The sequence below is a fragment of the Dendrobates tinctorius genome, unplaced genomic scaffold, assembly GCF_039654945.1.
Source record: "Dendrobates tinctorius isolate UK_male_01 unplaced genomic scaffold, ASM3965494v1 ptg000075l, whole genome shotgun sequence".
Lineage (NCBI taxonomy): Eukaryota > Metazoa > Chordata > Amphibia > Anura > Dendrobatidae > Dendrobates > Dendrobates tinctorius.
Genome location: NW_027361743.1, coordinates 8,324,901 through 8,342,487, shown reverse-complemented (window position 1 = coordinate 8,342,487; position 17,587 = coordinate 8,324,901). Strand labels below are relative to the sequence as shown.

Sequence of the window (17,587 nt, the reverse complement as noted above, 5' to 3'; positions counted from 1 at the left end):
CGTCACTAAATGCCGCTTATGTTCTCACAGCTCAAATCTCTTATGGTGATCGGGATCAATGTCAACAAAGACGCCATCAATAAGCTTCAGTCAGTCGTGGGCTTCGTGGCAAGCACAAATTCACGACTGACCAAGTAAGTATGTACCATAGAACCATTGATTAAAGCACGATGGGGGGCTCTAGTGGCCGGTTTCCCCCAGCGATTATACATTTAGCACCTATCCTGTGGACAGATATAATTTGTGGGACAACCCCTTTAAATACAGGTAATACACCTGCTTATAAGTGTTAAACTTTTTTTTTTACTTGAGCAGTACAAAACTTTACTTTTTTTTCTTAAACCTAAATTTTGGTTGTTGGCAGAATATCAATACTTTTGCCAATTTGTTGTTTTCTGCACTTCAGGCCTTTTTAATATCACAGGTTATGCCGACGCTCACTTCGAGAATTTTGCAAAATTTCCTCCCGTTTTATTTATTTTATATTTTTTCTTTTGCAGATGGTTTTCGCAGTGTGTCATTCAGAAAACATCAACAGATTTTGCTGATTGCTTGAAAATGTGCATGAAAGGTAATTTAGCCGCCGGTCCCGGAGCTGCTCAGATTGGCAGATCGCTCTCGCATTGTATTAATCAGTCTTGAAATATCAGACAGAAAATTAGACAGCAAAAAACATGTTTACAATTCTTTTGCATAATGTCTTCTGTGTGCGGAGACGGGTGCAGGCCCCACAAACACAGATATTTCCACTACAGGAACAGTCTGGTAAAAATTATAACTAATGCTCCGATAAAGCCAGGGAAGACATTTCTGGAATGACAAGATGGTTGTGTTTTTTTCCCACAGTTTCTCGCCTTTGCTGTAGTAGAGCGGCCACTTCCGCCTTTTTTTCACAAATTAGAGATCAGACTTGTCTTTGGTTGTAATGTAACCAGCTGCAGCAGGAGCCTCCCCCCACTGCTCTGATTCAGTCATTTGAAAAATGGAAAAAGAGGAAAATGACCCATGAATTTGCTGCAAGATTCCAACAAAGACTTTTTGTTTGTAAGCTACAAAAAATTTTGCTGATTAACAATTACTGCTAGAAAGTTTTTCTAGGTTTAGTGTTCGTTCAAAGTAGATCTGGCAAGTCTCCTACCCGATGGCATCATAGGATAGAGAGGGAGGCATGGAGCTTGGGGATTTATAGTTTTATAACACTTTATTCAGGTATGTAAAGCACCCTACGTACTACGAGGGCTCAAAGAGAAAGCCTGTGAGTCTTGCTTCTCCGACCCTTCCAAACAGAAAGCCTGTGAGCCCTCCTTCTCCAACCCTCCCATACAGAAAGCCTGTGAGCCCTCCTTCTCCAACCCTCCCATACAGAAAGCCTGTGAGCCCTCCTTCTCCAACCCTCCCATACAGAAAGCTTGTGAGCCCTCCTTCTCCAACCCTCCCATACAGAAAGCCTGTGAGCCCTCCTTCTCCAACCCTCCCATACAGAAAGCCTGTGAGCCCTCCTTCTCCAACCCTCCCGTACAGAAAGCCTGTGAGCCCTCCTTCTCTAACCCTCCCATACAGAAAGCCTGTGAGCCCTCCTTCTCCAACCATCCCATACAGAAAGCCTGTGAGTCCTGCTTCTTTGACGTCTCATAGAGAAGGACTGTGAGTATTGCTTCTCCAACCTTTCCACTGTGAAGGAGAGAATGGCTAATTAAATCAATTATTAATGTTACATAAACTAGTTGCAAGATGGCGTCTATATCCTGGAACAACACCCTGGAAGGAATCCTTGGAATGTGAAGTGAATACACAAAGAGGCTATATATGGAGTGTCCTTAAAATGGACCAATCACAGACCGACACCATAGTTGTTCAGAAGATTGTGCGACGCCCTTTTCCTGTCTATTACATTATTCTTTGTTCTACTAATAAAATTCAGTTGTGTGCCAGCCTTTGCTGAGGAAGGAGAATATATCTGACTTCTGTGTCCGATGTGATTCCTTTATGCATGCACTCAGCTCATATTTATTAGGTCAGGGACAGGCAATCGCTGAGATCTCACCTTAAGAGATCACCCTCACACCACAGAGAAAAAGCCTGCGAGTCCTGCTCCTCTAACCCTCCTATAGAGAGTGTAGTTGGTGAAAAGTGGTGCACTCTAGGTGAGACGGTGGTGCTCAGAAGCAAAGTAAGGTAACAATATAGAGCGATGACCTTCGTCACGCAATAAGTCAAATGCAGTTATATTACTAAAAGGTATTAAAGTCACCATGGATCCTACTAATCCTGCTCCTCAGAACACACTGGGGCCCATTCACTATGACGGGAGTTGCATTCTTTAGTGTTAATGAAGGACTCGCTGGAGTACAATGCGCCAAATTCACTAAGAGGCGGACCTCACTGTATAAATTTGGCACATCTTCTCAGTGGCGTGCGCCTCACCAAAAACGTCACTCAAGTCAAGGACAGAACGCCAGCTCTTTTGCTGATATTCACGGGCCGGTTGATTTTTCCAGAGATGCTTCAAACTGAAAACGCTAAAAGTGGCAACATTTTTGCACAACTCTGTGTTGCGCAAATATTTTGCGTCTATTCAAAGTGTTTTACTCTAGTTTTATGGCAAAAATACTTTGATGGATCCCCCCCCCACTGCCTGCAGAATTTAACCCGCTTACCATTAACCTCAAACCAAAGTCTAAATTTTATCCCACCCAACATTTAGAACCAAAACTAGAATCCCAAACACAAGCTGATAACCTCACTGCACGTGACCAGAGGCGTGTTAATCCCTTCCCAGTAATGACATCAGAGTGCAGACAGAGGAGGGGGTATAGTGATCCCAGATCCATCCACCAACATCCGTGAGCCACATCGTGTCTTCTGTGCCACTGATTATCATAAACTATTAACGAAAACCCAACCCTGAGTTACGCTGAGTTGCATACCCTCATCAATGATACTTATTTAGTGTCCTTAATCAGAAAGAGGGATTACCTGAAAGTGATGAACTCAGTATTGTCTACCTATTACCATTAACCTGTGAGTGGGCCGTATGATCGAGACTTGTTCTATAGGTGAGTGGGGAAGCAGGACTGATAGGATTTCTCTATAGATGAGTGGATAAGTAGGACTCACAGGCTTTCTATATAAATGTGTGAATAAGGAGGACTCACAGGCTTTCTCTATAGATGTGTGGATAAGGAGGACTCACCGTCTCTCTCTATTGGTGAGTGAATAAGGAGTACTCACAGGCTTTCTTATTGGTGAGTGAATAAGGAGGAGTCACAGGATTTCTCTAAAGGTGAGTGGTGTAGTCAAGACTCACAGGCTCCCTCTAGGTGAGTGCAGAATGAGAACTCTCAGACTTTCTCTGTAGGTGAGTGGCAAAGGAGAACTCAGGCTTCCTCTGTAGGTGAATGGGGAAGGAGGACTCACAGACTTTCTCTGTAGATGAGTGGACAAGGAGAACTCACAGGCTTTATAGGTGGGTGGGTAAGGAGCACTCACATACTCTATAAGTAAGGAGGGGAGGACTCACAAGCTTTGTCTAGGTTAGTGGGAAAGGAGAACCCACAGGATTTCTCCGTAGGTTAGTGGTGAAGGAGAACTCACAGGCTTTATAGGTAGGTGGGTAAGGAGCACTCACACACTCTATAAGTAAGGGGGGGAGGACTCGCAAGCTTTGTCTAGGTTAGTGGGAAAGGAGAACCCACAGGATTTCTCTGTAGGTTAGTGGTGAAGGAGAACTGACAGGCTTTCTCTGTGGGTGAGTGTGGAAGGAGGACTCAGGCTTTCTTTTTAGGTGAATAGGAAAGGAGAACTTGCATGCTTTTTCTGTTGGTGAGTGCGGAAGGAGGACTCACAGGCTTTCTGTTTAGATGAGTAGGAAAGGAGATCGCACTGGCTTTTTCTGTAGGTTAGTGGGGAAGGAGATCTCACAGGCTTTCTCTGTAGGTGAGTGCAGAAGGAGGACTCAAAAGCTTTCTCTCTATATGTGAGTGCGAAAGGAGGACTCACAGGCTTTCTGTTTAGATGAGTAGAAAAGGAGAACACACTGGCTTTTTCTGTAGGTGAGTGTGGAAGGAGGACTCACAGGCTTTCTCTGTATGTTGGGGTGAAACAGGCTTCACACTTTTTCTCTGGCTGTAGTGAACAGTATTTTACGTGAGGTGCCTGAATCCCACCACAGAAGTCTGCTTATCCCTGAGCTCATCATCTCGGAGTTCCAGTTTGAATAGAATATTGCTGTGAATGAGGAATAATCAGTAGGAAGATATAGGGACATGGTATCCTTGTATTAAGTGACAATCGTGTGTACACAGATCTTACGGCATCACAAAGCCGTTGACATCATGAGCAATGTACCTCGTTAGCGGCATTCTGTGTCTCTCACTTTTCTCCATAGTTGGACTGTTACGAGTTCCGGCGGACAGCTATTTGTGGATGAAGATAAGAAGAGGAAAATATAAAGCTATCTGACGGTGGTGGCTACGCCGCCTCTTCATAGAGTGCGCTCGCTGATAAGGCTTTGTGTCATTCAGTATGGAGGTTGTAAGTCCCTCTGGACGTTATCAGACCCTGACCTCAGTGGACAATTCCTACAATGAGAACATGAAATGTAACGTGGCGTGGGATTACTGTCCCTGTATAGTGTTCTGCAGACACCTCCTGATCGTGACATGTGCACCTTTCTGATGTTTGCAATAAACGAATGAAAGAGCAATGCAAAACAGCTGAACACAACTGATATATCATGTGATTTCTCCAAACTTAGCAAAAAATGCCACTTTTTATTTTCCCCTTGATGACACGTCTTTTACTCAGTAGAGTCCCTATGGCTGTTATGACTTGCTATAAATGTGATGCATAGCCAGCTGCTGTAATCCCCTCCAGGTCACTAATATACTTGGGTATGCTGCAACCATCTTCAAATCCCACCAAAGGTTTTCTATGGAGAGTAAGTGAGGCGACCGTGACGGCCACTCCAGAAGAAGCCTTGATGGACTGTGACGTATGCGTGGGATCATTGTCTTGTTGGATCATTGCCCCGTTGACAGGCTGATATTTTAAGTGCACTATTATACTAGTGACCCACACCTTCTGTTCTTCACAGAAGACTTTTCAGCAGTCTCATTATCATCACAGACTGGACTATTATAAAAGGTGAAAACACAGCTAAAAAAAGACCCTCCTATTATTTACCACAGTTTAATGCAATACCAATGAAAAGGGGGGCTTCCTATAGTTCTCGGGTGCAGCCGACAGATGTCTACCAGCTGTAGAGTCAGATACTCAGGCCAAGTAGCATTTTAAGGAATTCCTTAAGTGGATGTTTATAGCATAAACATGAAGTTAACATTCCAATATAACATTCCCATGAATCCAGTGACAGCAGACATTTCCACTTCTCAAAAGGAACTCCCCAGGCATAATCCATATAACAAGTGACCGGTAATTATCATGCGTGTAGCACATATACGCTGCTTAAATACGTATATAAATGATACTTATAGTGTGTTATATCATGTTGCGATATACATTCTCACTCCCAACGCGTTTCTCCCCTCTTGTTATAAGGGTTCATCAGGGGACAGGTTTATGAATAACATAGCAGCCTTCATTGTCTAGGATGCTTTCCAGACTATGAAGTCTGCTATGTTGTTGGGAGTGGCAATGTTTCCTGTAGTTCTTGACCAAGTTTGCACACACTGCAGCAGGGATTTTGGCCCACTCCTCCATACAGATCTTCTAAAGATCTTTCTGGTTTCTGTGCTGTCGCTGGGCAACATTGAGTTTCAGCTGCCTTCAAAGATTTTCTATTGGGTTGAGGTCTGGAGACTGACTTGGCCACTCCAGGACATGAAATGCTTCTTACGGAGTCACTCCTTAGTTTCCCTGGCTGTGTTTTTCTGGTCATTGTCTTGCTGGAAGACCCAGCCACAACACATCTTAAGTGCTCTTACTGAGGAAAGGAGGTTGTTGACCAAAATCTTGCAATACATGACCCCATCCATCCTCCCTTCAATACGGTACAGTCATCCTGTCCCCTTTGCAGATAAGCACCCCCAAACATGGACGTTTCCCCCACCATATTTCATGGTAGTGACTGTGTTTTTGAGGTTATACTCATCCTTGTTCTTCCTTCAAACACGGCAAGTAGAGTTGATACCAAAACGTTCTAATTTGGTCTCATCTGACCTCGACCTTCTCCCAAACCTCCTCTGGATCATCCAGATGGTCATTGGCGAACTTGAAACAAGCCTGGACATGTGCTGACGTGAACAGGGGCGCATTGCCTATTGTCCTGTAGCCCATACCAGCCTTGTGCAGGTCCACAATTTTGTCCTTGGTGTCCTTAGACAGCTCTTTGGTCCTGGCCATGGTGGAGAAGTTGGCGTGTGATTGATTGAGTGTGTGGACAAGTGTCTATACCGGTAACGAGTTCAACCAGGTGCAATTAATACAGGTAATGAGTGCAGAGTAGGAGGACTTATTAAAGAAAAACTGACAGGTCTGTGAGAGCCAGAATTCTTGCTGGTTGGTCGGTGAACAAATACTTATTTCATGCAATAAAATGCAATTTAATTATTTAAATCTCATACAATGTGATTTTCTGTTTTGTATTTTTAGATTCTGTGTCTCAGGTGATGTGTACCTATGATAAAAATTATAAACCTCTCCATTCTTTGTAGGTGGGAAAAAGTACAAAATCAGCAATGTATCAAATTCTTTCTCCCCTTGTGTGTGTATATATACAGCTCTTGCAAAAATTAAGAGACCACTGCCCAGTTTTATAAAAATCAGCTTATCTACAGGTATTCAATTCCAGTGTCAGTTGAATTCCAACCAGAGGACACCTCGTTCTACTTAATGTGCTTCTGATTAGGTGATCACCTGAACCAAATCTTATTTTACAAAGGAAAGTATAAAAAAACCCTGCTGTGGTGTTCACAATCCTCTTGCAATAGGACAAGGTGGATGTTAAAACAAGTGCTAGTAATATCCCAAAAGTAATAGTAATGGAAAAATAACTTTTAACTATGCCAAAGAAGTTGAAAAGAAAAGTCTTTAGTGAGGAAAATAAGGGCTCAATTCTGGCTTTACTAGCAGAGGGATACAGTGAGCGTCATGTTGCCTCCATCCTTAAAATTTCTAAGACGGCAGTCCATTACAACAAGGTCAAGCAACAGACATTGGGGACAGCAAAGCTACAGACCGGCAGTTGGCGAAAACGACTCTCCACTGACCGGGATGACCGTCATCTTATTCGAATGTTACTCAGCAACCGCAGGATGACATCAAGTAACCTACAAAAGGAATGGTAAATGGCAGCTGGGGTGAAGTGCACGGTAAGAACAGTTCATAACAGGCTCCTAGAGGCATGGCTCAAGTCATGTAAAGCTAGAAAACAGCCTTTCATCAATGAGAAGCAAAGGAGAGCCAGGCTGAACTTTACCAAAGACAATAAGGATTGGACCATAGAGGACTGGAGTAAGGTCAGCTCTGATGAGTCTAATTTTCAGCTTTGCCCAACACCTTGTCGTCTAATGGTTAGACGGAGACCTGGAGAGGCATACAGGCCACAATGTCTTGCACCCACTGTGAAATTTGGTGGAGGATTGGTGATGATCTGGGGATGCTTCAGCCAGGCTGGAATTGGGCAGGTTAATCTTTGCGAAGGACGTATGAATCAAGCCGCATACAAGGTTATCCTGGAAAAACAGTTGATTCCTTCTGCCCAGGCAATGTTCCCCAACTCTGAAGACTGTTTTTTTCCAGCAGGACAATGTGCCATGCCACACAGCTAGGTCAATCAATGTATGGATGAAGGACCACCACATCAAATCCCTGTCATGGCCAGCCCAATCTCCAGACATGAACCCCATTGAAAACCTCTGGAATGTAATCAAAGGGAAGATGGATAGTCACAAGCCATCAAACAAAGAAGAACTGCTTACATTTTTGTACCAGGAGTGGCATAAGGTCACCCAAAAGCAGTGTGAAAGACTGGTGGAAAGCATGCCAAGATGCGTGAAAGCTGTGATTAACAATCATGGTTATTCCACAAAATATTGATTTCTCAACTCTTCCTGAGTTAAAACATTAGTATTGTTGTTTCTAAATGTTTATGAACTTGTTTTCTTGGCATTATTTGAGGTCTGCAAGCACTGCATTTTTTTTGTTCTTTTCACCATTTCTCGTTTTTTGAAAATAAATACAAAATTTAGTGCTTGGAAATTCGCAGACATGTTTGTTGTCAGTAGTTTATAGAATAAAAGAGCAATTTACATTTTACTCAAAAATATACCTATAAAGAGAAAAATCAGAATATTTTGCAGTGGTCTCTTAATTTTTGCCAGAGCTGTATGTATGTATGTATGTATATATATATTGATCTGTTATAATTGTGTTCTCACTAGGCGCTATTGAAAAGTGGCAGAAAAGTAATAACGACTTTCCAAACCGCATAATCATCTACCGGGACGGTGTTGGAGATGGGCAGCTACAGATGTTGTTTGACTATGAGATCCCTCAACTACTCTCCGTATTTAAAGAGCCCCCAGCTACATACAGGTATGGCGGCAGAATTTAAAGGGACTATCTATCACCAGGTCAGAAGTGAGCAGTTTTTGCTCTTTCGTTCACACTGCTCTCCTGATTCTACAGGTTTTTTTTAAGTCTGTCATACAGTTTCAGAGATATGGAGTTGTTAAATTAGTTCTTATTTTTTGGTCTTTGTAAAGGGGTATGGCCCGCAGGGTAATAGCACAGGACACCCACAGAGATATCCTATGAGCCATGCCCCCTAAGCAAAGACCATACACCGTGAAACTAAATAACAAGGACTCTACCTGTGGAACCGTATGACGGATTAAAAAACAAAAATTGCTTCATATTGGAATGAGCAGGAATACAATTAGAGCAAAACTGGACGCTTTTCACCTGGTGACGGGTCCTCTTTAGTGTACAGTGTTGCTTGTTTTCTATGTTATCTTTGACTCTCCCTATTGCAGGAGGAGGTTCCGCATTTCTGTTTATAGTTGTTTCTGGCAGGTCAAGCACATTTTTTTTTTATATTTATGCCATCCTACTATAACTAGTTAAAGAAGACATTTCACTTGTTAAAAAATTGAGTCAAATACCTTGTAAAAATTTCAAGTTTCCCTGATTATAACACTGTTTTCCATTTTGAGCAGCATCACTCCACTTTCACGCCTCTTTCCCAAAAAACCTGCCAATCACGGCTCTTCAGCTAATCTGGCAGTCTCAGATGCTGCGGAGCTCTGATTGGCAACTTTTTACAGAGAGGGGTGAAAGTGCACGCCCCCAGAAAAAACTGGAGAAACACCCGGTTGATCTACAATCAGAGATTTCACATGCTGTGCTCCAGAAGATACAAATGCGAATATCTCCGCAGAGGATTGACGCAGCTCAAAATGGAAAAGAACAGCAGAATCAGGGGAGCTCGGGGATGTTTGCAAGATATTTCACTGAATTTAATGAGCAAGTTGCAGTTCCTCCTTAAAGGAGTTATACCTATATTAAATAGTGATGTTATGCCATCACTTATGTGATCTGTGATCATCTGAGCAAGGGCAATTTTGCATTTTAGTTTTTTTTTTCTTTACGATCTATACCTAACGCATTAGATAAATTTATATCTTGATAGATCAGACTTTTTTTATTTCTTCATTACTAACGGAAAACCGGAGGTTTTTTTTTTTTTTCTTCAAATTATATACAGTACACACCAAAAGTTTGGACACACCTTATCATTCAAAGAGTCTTCTTTATTTTCATGACTATGAAAATTGTAGATTCACTCTGAAGGCATCAAAACTATGAATTAAAACATGTGGAATTATATAATTAACAAAAAAGTGTGAAAAAACTGAAAATATGTCTTATATTCTAGGTTCTTCAAAGTAGCCACCTTTTGCTTTGATTACTGCTTTGCACACTCTTGGCATTCTCTTGATGAGCTTCAAGAGGTAGTCACCGGAAATGGTCTTCCAACAGTCTTGAAGGAGTTCCCAGAGATGCTTAGCACTTGTTGGCCCTTTTGCCTTCACTGTGCGGTCCAGCTCACCCCAAACCATCTCGATTGGGTTCAGGTCTGGTGACTGTGGAGGCCAGGTCATCTGGCGTAGCACCCCATCACTCTCCGTATTGGTCAGATAGCCCTTACACAGCCTGGAGGTGTGTTTGGGGTCATTGTCCTGTTGAAAAAAAATGATGGTCCAACTAAACGCAAACCGGATGGAATAGCATGCTGCTGCAAGATGCTGTGGTAGCCATGCTGGTTCAGTATGCCTTCAGTTTTGAATAAATCCCCAACAGTGTCACCAGCAAAGCACCCCCACACCATCACACCTCCTCCTCCAAGCTTCACAGTGGGAACCAGGCATGTAGAGTCCATCCGTTCAAAGTCTCCTCTTAACAGTTGTTGTAGAGATGTGTCTGCTGCTAGAACTCTGTGTGGCATTGACCTGGTCTCTAATCTGAGCTGCTGTTAACCTGCGATTTCTGAGGCTGGTGACTCGGATGAACTTATCCTCCACAGCAGAGGTGACTCTTGGTCTTCCTTTCCTGGGGCGGTCTTCATGTGAACCAGTTTCTTTGTAGCGCTTGATGGTTTTTGCCACTGCACTTGGGGACACTTTCAAAGTTTTCCCAATTTTTCGGACTGACTGACCTTCATTTCTTAAAGTAATGATGGCCACTCGTTTTTCTTTACTCAGCTGCTTTTTTCTTGCCATAATACAAATTCTAACAGTCTATTCAGTAGGACTATCAGCTGTGTATCCACCAGACTTCTGCACAACACAACTGATGGTCCCAACCCCATTTATAAGGCAAGAAATCCCACTTATTAAACCTGACAGGACACACCTGTGAAGTGAAAACCATTTCCGGTGACTACCTCTTGAAGCTCATCAAGAGAATGCAAGAGTGTGCAAAGCAGTAATCAAAGCAAAAGGTGGCTACTTTGAAGAACCTAGAATTTAAGACCTATTTTCAGTTGTTTCACACTTTTTTTGTTAATTATATAATTCCAGGGGCGTGGCCTGCTTGCTAATAGCACCGGTCACTTAGCTGCTGAGCTCCAGCCACTTCGACTCCTAACCGGCTCACTGCGGCTCGCCAGCGGCACCAGTCTCTCTGCACACGGGGGGGGGGGGGTGCTGCGGAGGTATCCAGGATCGTGGCATGCCAAGGAGGGGAAAATCCCAGAAGAAGCCGTCCCCGGCGAAAGTTACAGACTTCTTCTCCAGCACGGGGCGAGGGAAAATGGCGGCAGCATCCTCCTCCGCAGCTTCCTCACGCTCATCCAGGAGGGGATCCACAGCGGGCCCAGACTTGGACACAGACGCTGCAGATATACCGCTTACCAAAGGTACAATGCAGAAACTGCTCAGTGCCCTCCGCTCATCACTGCAGCAGGATTGGAAAGATATGGTGGCTGAGCTGAGGGGAGATATCACTGCCATAGGCAGCCGTACAGCACATATTGAATCTAAAATGGGGGAGCTGACAAAGTCACACAATAGCCTCATTGATGCCAATGCAGCACTGGAGGAACAAGTGCAAAAGCTCCATACCAAGGTCTTGGATTTAGAGGACAGGTCCCGCCGAAATAATATAAGAATCAGAGGAATTCCAGAGGCCATACCAGACAAGGGGCTGCAGAGTTTTCTAGGCTCCTTGCTGCAGGAGCTGCTCCCAGACCTGACTGCAACTGATTTCCTGGTGGACAGAATACACAGAGTCCCTAAGCCTAAATCCCTCAGTGCTGATGTCCCTCGGGACACTTTAGCTCGCCTGCACTTTTACAGGACCAAAGAAGCCCTGCTGCAAGCCCTGAGAAAGAGACCCCCTCTGTCTGAGCAATTCCGGCACCTGTCCATTTTTCCAGATCTGTCTGCAGGAACCCTGGCAAAAAGGAGGGAATTTGCTCCTTATACCAAAATTCTCAGGGATGAAGCTATATCCTATAGATGGGGTTTCCCTGTAAAGATCCTGCTTTTCCGAGCAGGAAATACCCACGCCTGCCATTCCCCACAGCAGTTGGCAAAGCTCCTATCCTCATGGAACTTGGCAAATCTCCCGGCCAGATCTCCAAGAGCTACAGGATCATCCCAACAGGATAAAGTGAATGAAGATTGGTCCGTCGCGTGAGTTATGTGATATGTTTGAGTCGCGGCTGAGACTTAGTTGCTACTTTTAAGGTCCGCTGGTTCTGTTCAACCAGGACCCTGAACCCCCATGGCGGTAAATTTCCACCATACCGCAGGCCGCTTTTTTGGGCTTTTTTCTTTGTGGACTGATGCTCCCTACATCAGTAATGTTAGTGATGTCAATATTGTTAGTGTTATCTCTTTCCTGCCTAACCTTCCTTTTCCCCCTGCAGCTCTAGGCAAGAGACTTTTTTTTCATGTACAATGGTACTGAACTGTATGTCTATAAATGTTAGGGGTCTGAACTCTCCAGCCAAGAGATCCATGTTTTGGCGGGAAGTGGTTAAATCCAAATGTGATGTAATATGTGGTCAGGAGTCTCATCTCCTCCAAGGGGACTCGCACAGGTTAAATAATGCTAAATTTCCTTTCATACTGCTGGCTTGTGGGAGAAAAAAAAAGGCTGGAGTATTCATTTGTGTAAAAAATACTGTTGCGTTCACACTACATTCACAACATTTAGACCCTGACGGTAGATACGCCATTATTAATTGCTCCATAAATGGATCTAAGTATACTATCGCAACCGTTTACGCCCCCAACTCTGGTCAGATCAGCTTTTTGCGGAGGTTTCTTTCCAAGCTTTCATCCGTTAAAGAGGGTAAGCAAATAATCTGCGGGGATTTTAACATGGTAATGTCCAGCACTCTGGATTGCTCCAATACTGCTGTGAGGAGGAAGGAGATGAGCACAATAATTTCAGAAAGGCATCTCCATGATATATGGAGATGCCAACATGCAAATGAGAGGGACTACACATTCTTCTCGCCTCGGTTCACCTCTTACAGCAGATTGGACTACTTTCTGGTTGATAGCTCACTTATTATGGATTGCTCAGATTCAAAAATTGGACTTATAGCTTGGTCGGACCACGCCCCCATATACCTGACAGTTCAGGAGCAAAACCGCGCGCCTGTTTTTGCCCGGTGGCGCATGAATGACTCCCTCCTAGCCTGTAGACAAATCTCTGAGGAGTTGCAGGCCGACCTCGCAGAGTTTTTTAACTTTAATGATAACAAGGAGGTGACAGAGGAAACGCTTTGGTCTGCACACAAGGCCTATATTAGGGGGTCGTTCATCAAAATTGCCACTAGGGAGAAAAGGAGGCGTCAGGCAACTTTCAAAGCTCTACTGTCCCACATAGTACTTTTGGAAGCCCACAATAAATCTGCCCCAAACTTGTCGACATCTGACGAACTCAGGAAACTAAGAACACAGCTCCGCCAAGTGTTGATGGCAGACTATGAGAAAAACTTAAGATCCCTCAAACAGCGGTACTATATGATGGGTGACAGGGCGGGTGCCTTACTAGCCAGGAGGGTTAAAAAACGAGAAATGCAAAATAAAATTGAATACCTCGTGACGGGTTCTAATGCCACAATACGCAACCCAACGGAAATAGCCAACGCATTCGCTGACTTTTACCAGTCTCTCTACAACCTTAAAAATGACCCCACTGCCCCAAAGCCTACCCAAACGGCAAGTAATTCCTTCTTAAACAATATTAATCTTCCTCGGTTATCTGCAGTACAGCTGGAGCAACTAAATTCCCCTTTTTCTCTGGAGGAGGTTCGCCAGGCGGTGACCACAGCCAAAAGAAATTCAGCTCCAGGCCCAGGCGGCCTCACTAACTCCTATTATAGGCAATTCACTGAAACCCTGTCTCCTTTCCTCCTGAGACTTTTCTCCTCTTGGCGAGCCACAGCAGATATTTCACCAAATAATCTAGAGGCCATTATAGCTACCCTGCCAAAACCAGGAAAACCCCCTATTTCCCCAGGAAACTTCAGGCCAATATCCCTCCTAAACTGCGACTTAAAATTGTACGCCAAAATAATCTCAGCTAGAATACATAAAGTTCTTCCATCACTGATTTCCCCGGATCAAGTGGGGTTTGTGGCGGAGAGGCAGGCGAAAGATGGGACGAGACGTATGCTGGATCTGATTGCGGTGGCTGAGGGGAGGAAAATCCCCAGTGTATTCCTGTCCCTGGACGCAGAGAAGGCGTTCGACAGGGTGCACTGGGGATATCTGAAATCTGTTCTGGCCAAGTTTGGTTTCAAAGGCCCCATACTTAATGCCATAATGGCGCTGTACTCTAACCCTAACGCCAAAGTTCTGGCATCCGGATTTATATCTCGGAGTTTTGAATTAACCAATGGGACACGCCAGGGGTGTCCGCTCTCCCCTATCATCTATGCCCTTGCTATAGAGCCTCTGGCGCAGACTATCCGTGAATGCCCTCAGATCTCGGGGATTCGAGTGGGGAGTATAAATCATGTGATCAGTCTATATGCAGATGATGTGATTTTATCTTGCACTAATGTAGAGGTGTCCCTACAACACGTAATGGAGATCCTGTCCTCCTTCGCTCAAGTCTCGTATTACAAGCTTAATATTACCAAGTCCTTAATTTTTCCGCTCTTCTTGCCAGCCTCTACCAGAGCCACTCTTTCTCATCTTTACCCTTTCAAATGGGAAGACGAGGGAATCCCCTACCTGGGTATTATACTGGCCCCGCTACACTCCGTGATCCGGAAAAATCTGCTGACCCTGCACACCTCATTGGATAAAGAACTTACTCGCCTTTCTCTTCTCCCGCTCTCTTGGGTGGCGAGAATGCAGACTTTTAAAATGATCTGTCTCCCAAAAATTATCTACTTACTTCGGTGCCTGCCCCTAACAATTCCGCAACGGTATCTCACCAAAATTCATTCGCTAATGAGTAAATTTATATGGGCTGGGAAAAAACCTAGAATAGCCCTGAGATGTATGCATGCCCCGTTCAGTGGTGGAGGAATGGGTATTCCTAATATTCTAACATATCACAGAGCTGCTATCCTGGAACCGGCTCGAGATTGGTGGAAGAATGATTCAGACTTGAGATGGTTACAGATTGAGTACACCTGGGCACAGGCCCACTCCCCTAAACAATTCATAGACTCCCTGCTCCTAACCCCTTCGCCCCCCGGCGATCTTCTACCCACCACAGCAGCTCTAAAGAAAGCTTGGTCCTTATGGAGCAAGCCAGTGTCACAGGCTCTAGGTCCCAGCCTTCCCCTTAGATCGCTGGAAGCCTTCATTCCGAATTTGAATCTTGCCGCCTGGACACGTGGAGGTCCAATTACCCTAGCAGATCTCTATAGAGAAGGCGTCCTACTCCCGTACTCAGAAATGTGTGTTAAATTTAACCTCCCCCGACACAGTTTATTCCAGTTTTTTCAAATACGTCACTTCCTTCAGTCCGCTCCTCACCTACCGGTTCCCACAACAGCCGACCACGCCGCAATTAAAAAATTCTTTCAAAATAGCAAAATCAAAGGCCTTTCATACATCCATAACCTGCTAAACTCCCCGGAACCGGACAAACAATTGCCGTATATGCTCAAATGGGAAAAAGATCTAGCCTCTCAGCTTCCGTCGCAAGAATGGTTCGCGGCCTCAAAATGGATCCACAAATTCTCTTCATGTCTCAATCACATAGAGCAATTAAAAAAGGTTCATCTGCGGTGGTACAACTCCCCTACTAAACTGGCTTCTTTTTCCCCACATATGTCACCTTTGTGCTGGAGGGGATGCAACCACAGGGGCACCTTGTGTCATATGTGGTGGTTTTCCCCTAAGTTATCTAACTTCTGGCAGGAGGTGTTCAATCTAATCCATGAGGTTACTAGTCTCCGTCTTTCCCCAAACCCAACCTTAGCGGTGCTACACATTGGCCTAGATGGGATCCCGGATCTTTTAAAAAAACATCATTTCTCACATTCTCATAGCCGGCAGGTACTGTGTGGCATACAAGTGGAGGTCGGTGAGCCCCCCTACAAAAACAGAACTAATTGAGAGGATCAACCTACACTGGCTATACGAAACCAACTTGACCCCCAATCTAGAGAAGAGAACGGTGAGACTTAAACAATGGCATCCGTGGGCCACTTCCCTTTATGCAACGGCCCTCCCCCAGATACAGACACCTACACCATAAATAAATTGATTGTGCCTAAGAATGCCATGCATGTAGAGCTGCTTCCCTTCCCCCTCTCCCCCCCCCTCTCCCCGCTCCTATGTTCAAGTTGTTGTTGGAAGGGGTATTTAATGTCCCAGATTGATATTCTAATAATGGCTCGAGGTTATTCCACCTCTTGCTACTCATTGCTCCTGTTCTTGATGTTTTTGTATGAGAAGTTTGTATTTTTTCTGAAAACTCAATAAAACCTTTATGATTAAAAAATTATATAATTCCACATGTGTTAATTCATAGTTTTGATGCCTTCAGAGTGAATGTACAATTTTCATAGTCATTAAAATAAAGAAAACTCTTTGAATGAGAAGGTGTGTCCAAACTTTTGATCTGTGCTGTATATATTTTTAAAAACTTTTGTCTTTTACTTTACTCTGTAATTCCCATACAGGGCTCAATTACTTGTATGATATGCTTAACTACTTTATTATTGCAGTATGTACCCAAAATCACAGGAGTACCAACTGAAAAGGGCCTTCAGCGGACCCATGACTGACATGGCAACCTGTCACCCAGGGGTGATGGGCTCCTGAATGTATGTGGCACCAGGATGGCATGACTTGCAGCTATCAGTGATTGACTTAAAGGAGTGTTCTCTATGTCCAAGATCCTATCGTAATTTGTATTAGGTGTAATAATAATATTAGCAAATACTTCAAATTAGAAATGTAGCATAGTTTTTCTGATTCGCTGTTTCTTTCCTCATGCGCAGGCATTGCAGGACCTCAGATATCCATGTTTACGACCACTGATATAGTGACAGCTAGTTGCTAGTGGTTGTAACCATGGATACCTAAGGTCCTGCAATGCCTGCACATGAGGAAAGAGACATAGAGAATAAGAAGAACTATACTACATTTCTAATTGGAGGTATTTTCTATTATTATTAATTATTACACCTACTACATATTGGGATAGAATCTTGGAGATGGGAAAAGGGTAATTCCCTGTTGGGTCCCAGCAGTGTTTTTTTTGTCTTGTTTTTGCCAGATGCCTTCTGTGTTACACAGCTAACACCCGAAAATGTAACCCCTGTGATATGGCTATGTCATCAGTCATGTTCTTATCATCATCTGTGAGAATCCCATTAATGATATATCTACCTTAGCCCTAAGGTCACAGTGGTTGTGGTGAGGAAGAGATGTTCCACCCGGTTCTTCACTCCGTCTCGCCAGGGATTTCAGAACCCACCTTTGGGAACCATTATTGATCGTGAAGTGACAAGACCAGAATGGCAAGTAACCAGTCTTTAAACCATTAACGTGATTACTGCATTAAGATCAGCCAATAAATAAAAGCCGAGGGCTCACAGGAGTAATGGTGGGATCAGCCGTATGAGTAGTGATGT

The 17,587-nt window shown here is 44.0% G+C and overlaps 1 protein-coding gene across 1 annotated transcript in view; it reads left to right on the top strand.

The window, feature by feature from the left end:
• Positions 1–17,587, top strand: part of PIWIL4 (piwi like RNA-mediated gene silencing 4) — a 275,269-nt gene that overhangs the window by 207,673 nt on the left and 50,009 nt on the right. The window contains exons 16-19 of the mRNA XM_073582971.1: positions 31–134; positions 501–571; positions 8,403–8,556; positions 17,348–17,473. Of these exons, the coding sequence (XP_073439072.1) occupies positions 31–134; positions 501–571; positions 8,403–8,556; positions 17,348–17,473 (455 nt within the window). The remainder of the gene's footprint in view (positions 1–30; positions 135–500; positions 572–8,402; positions 8,557–17,347; positions 17,474–17,587) is intronic.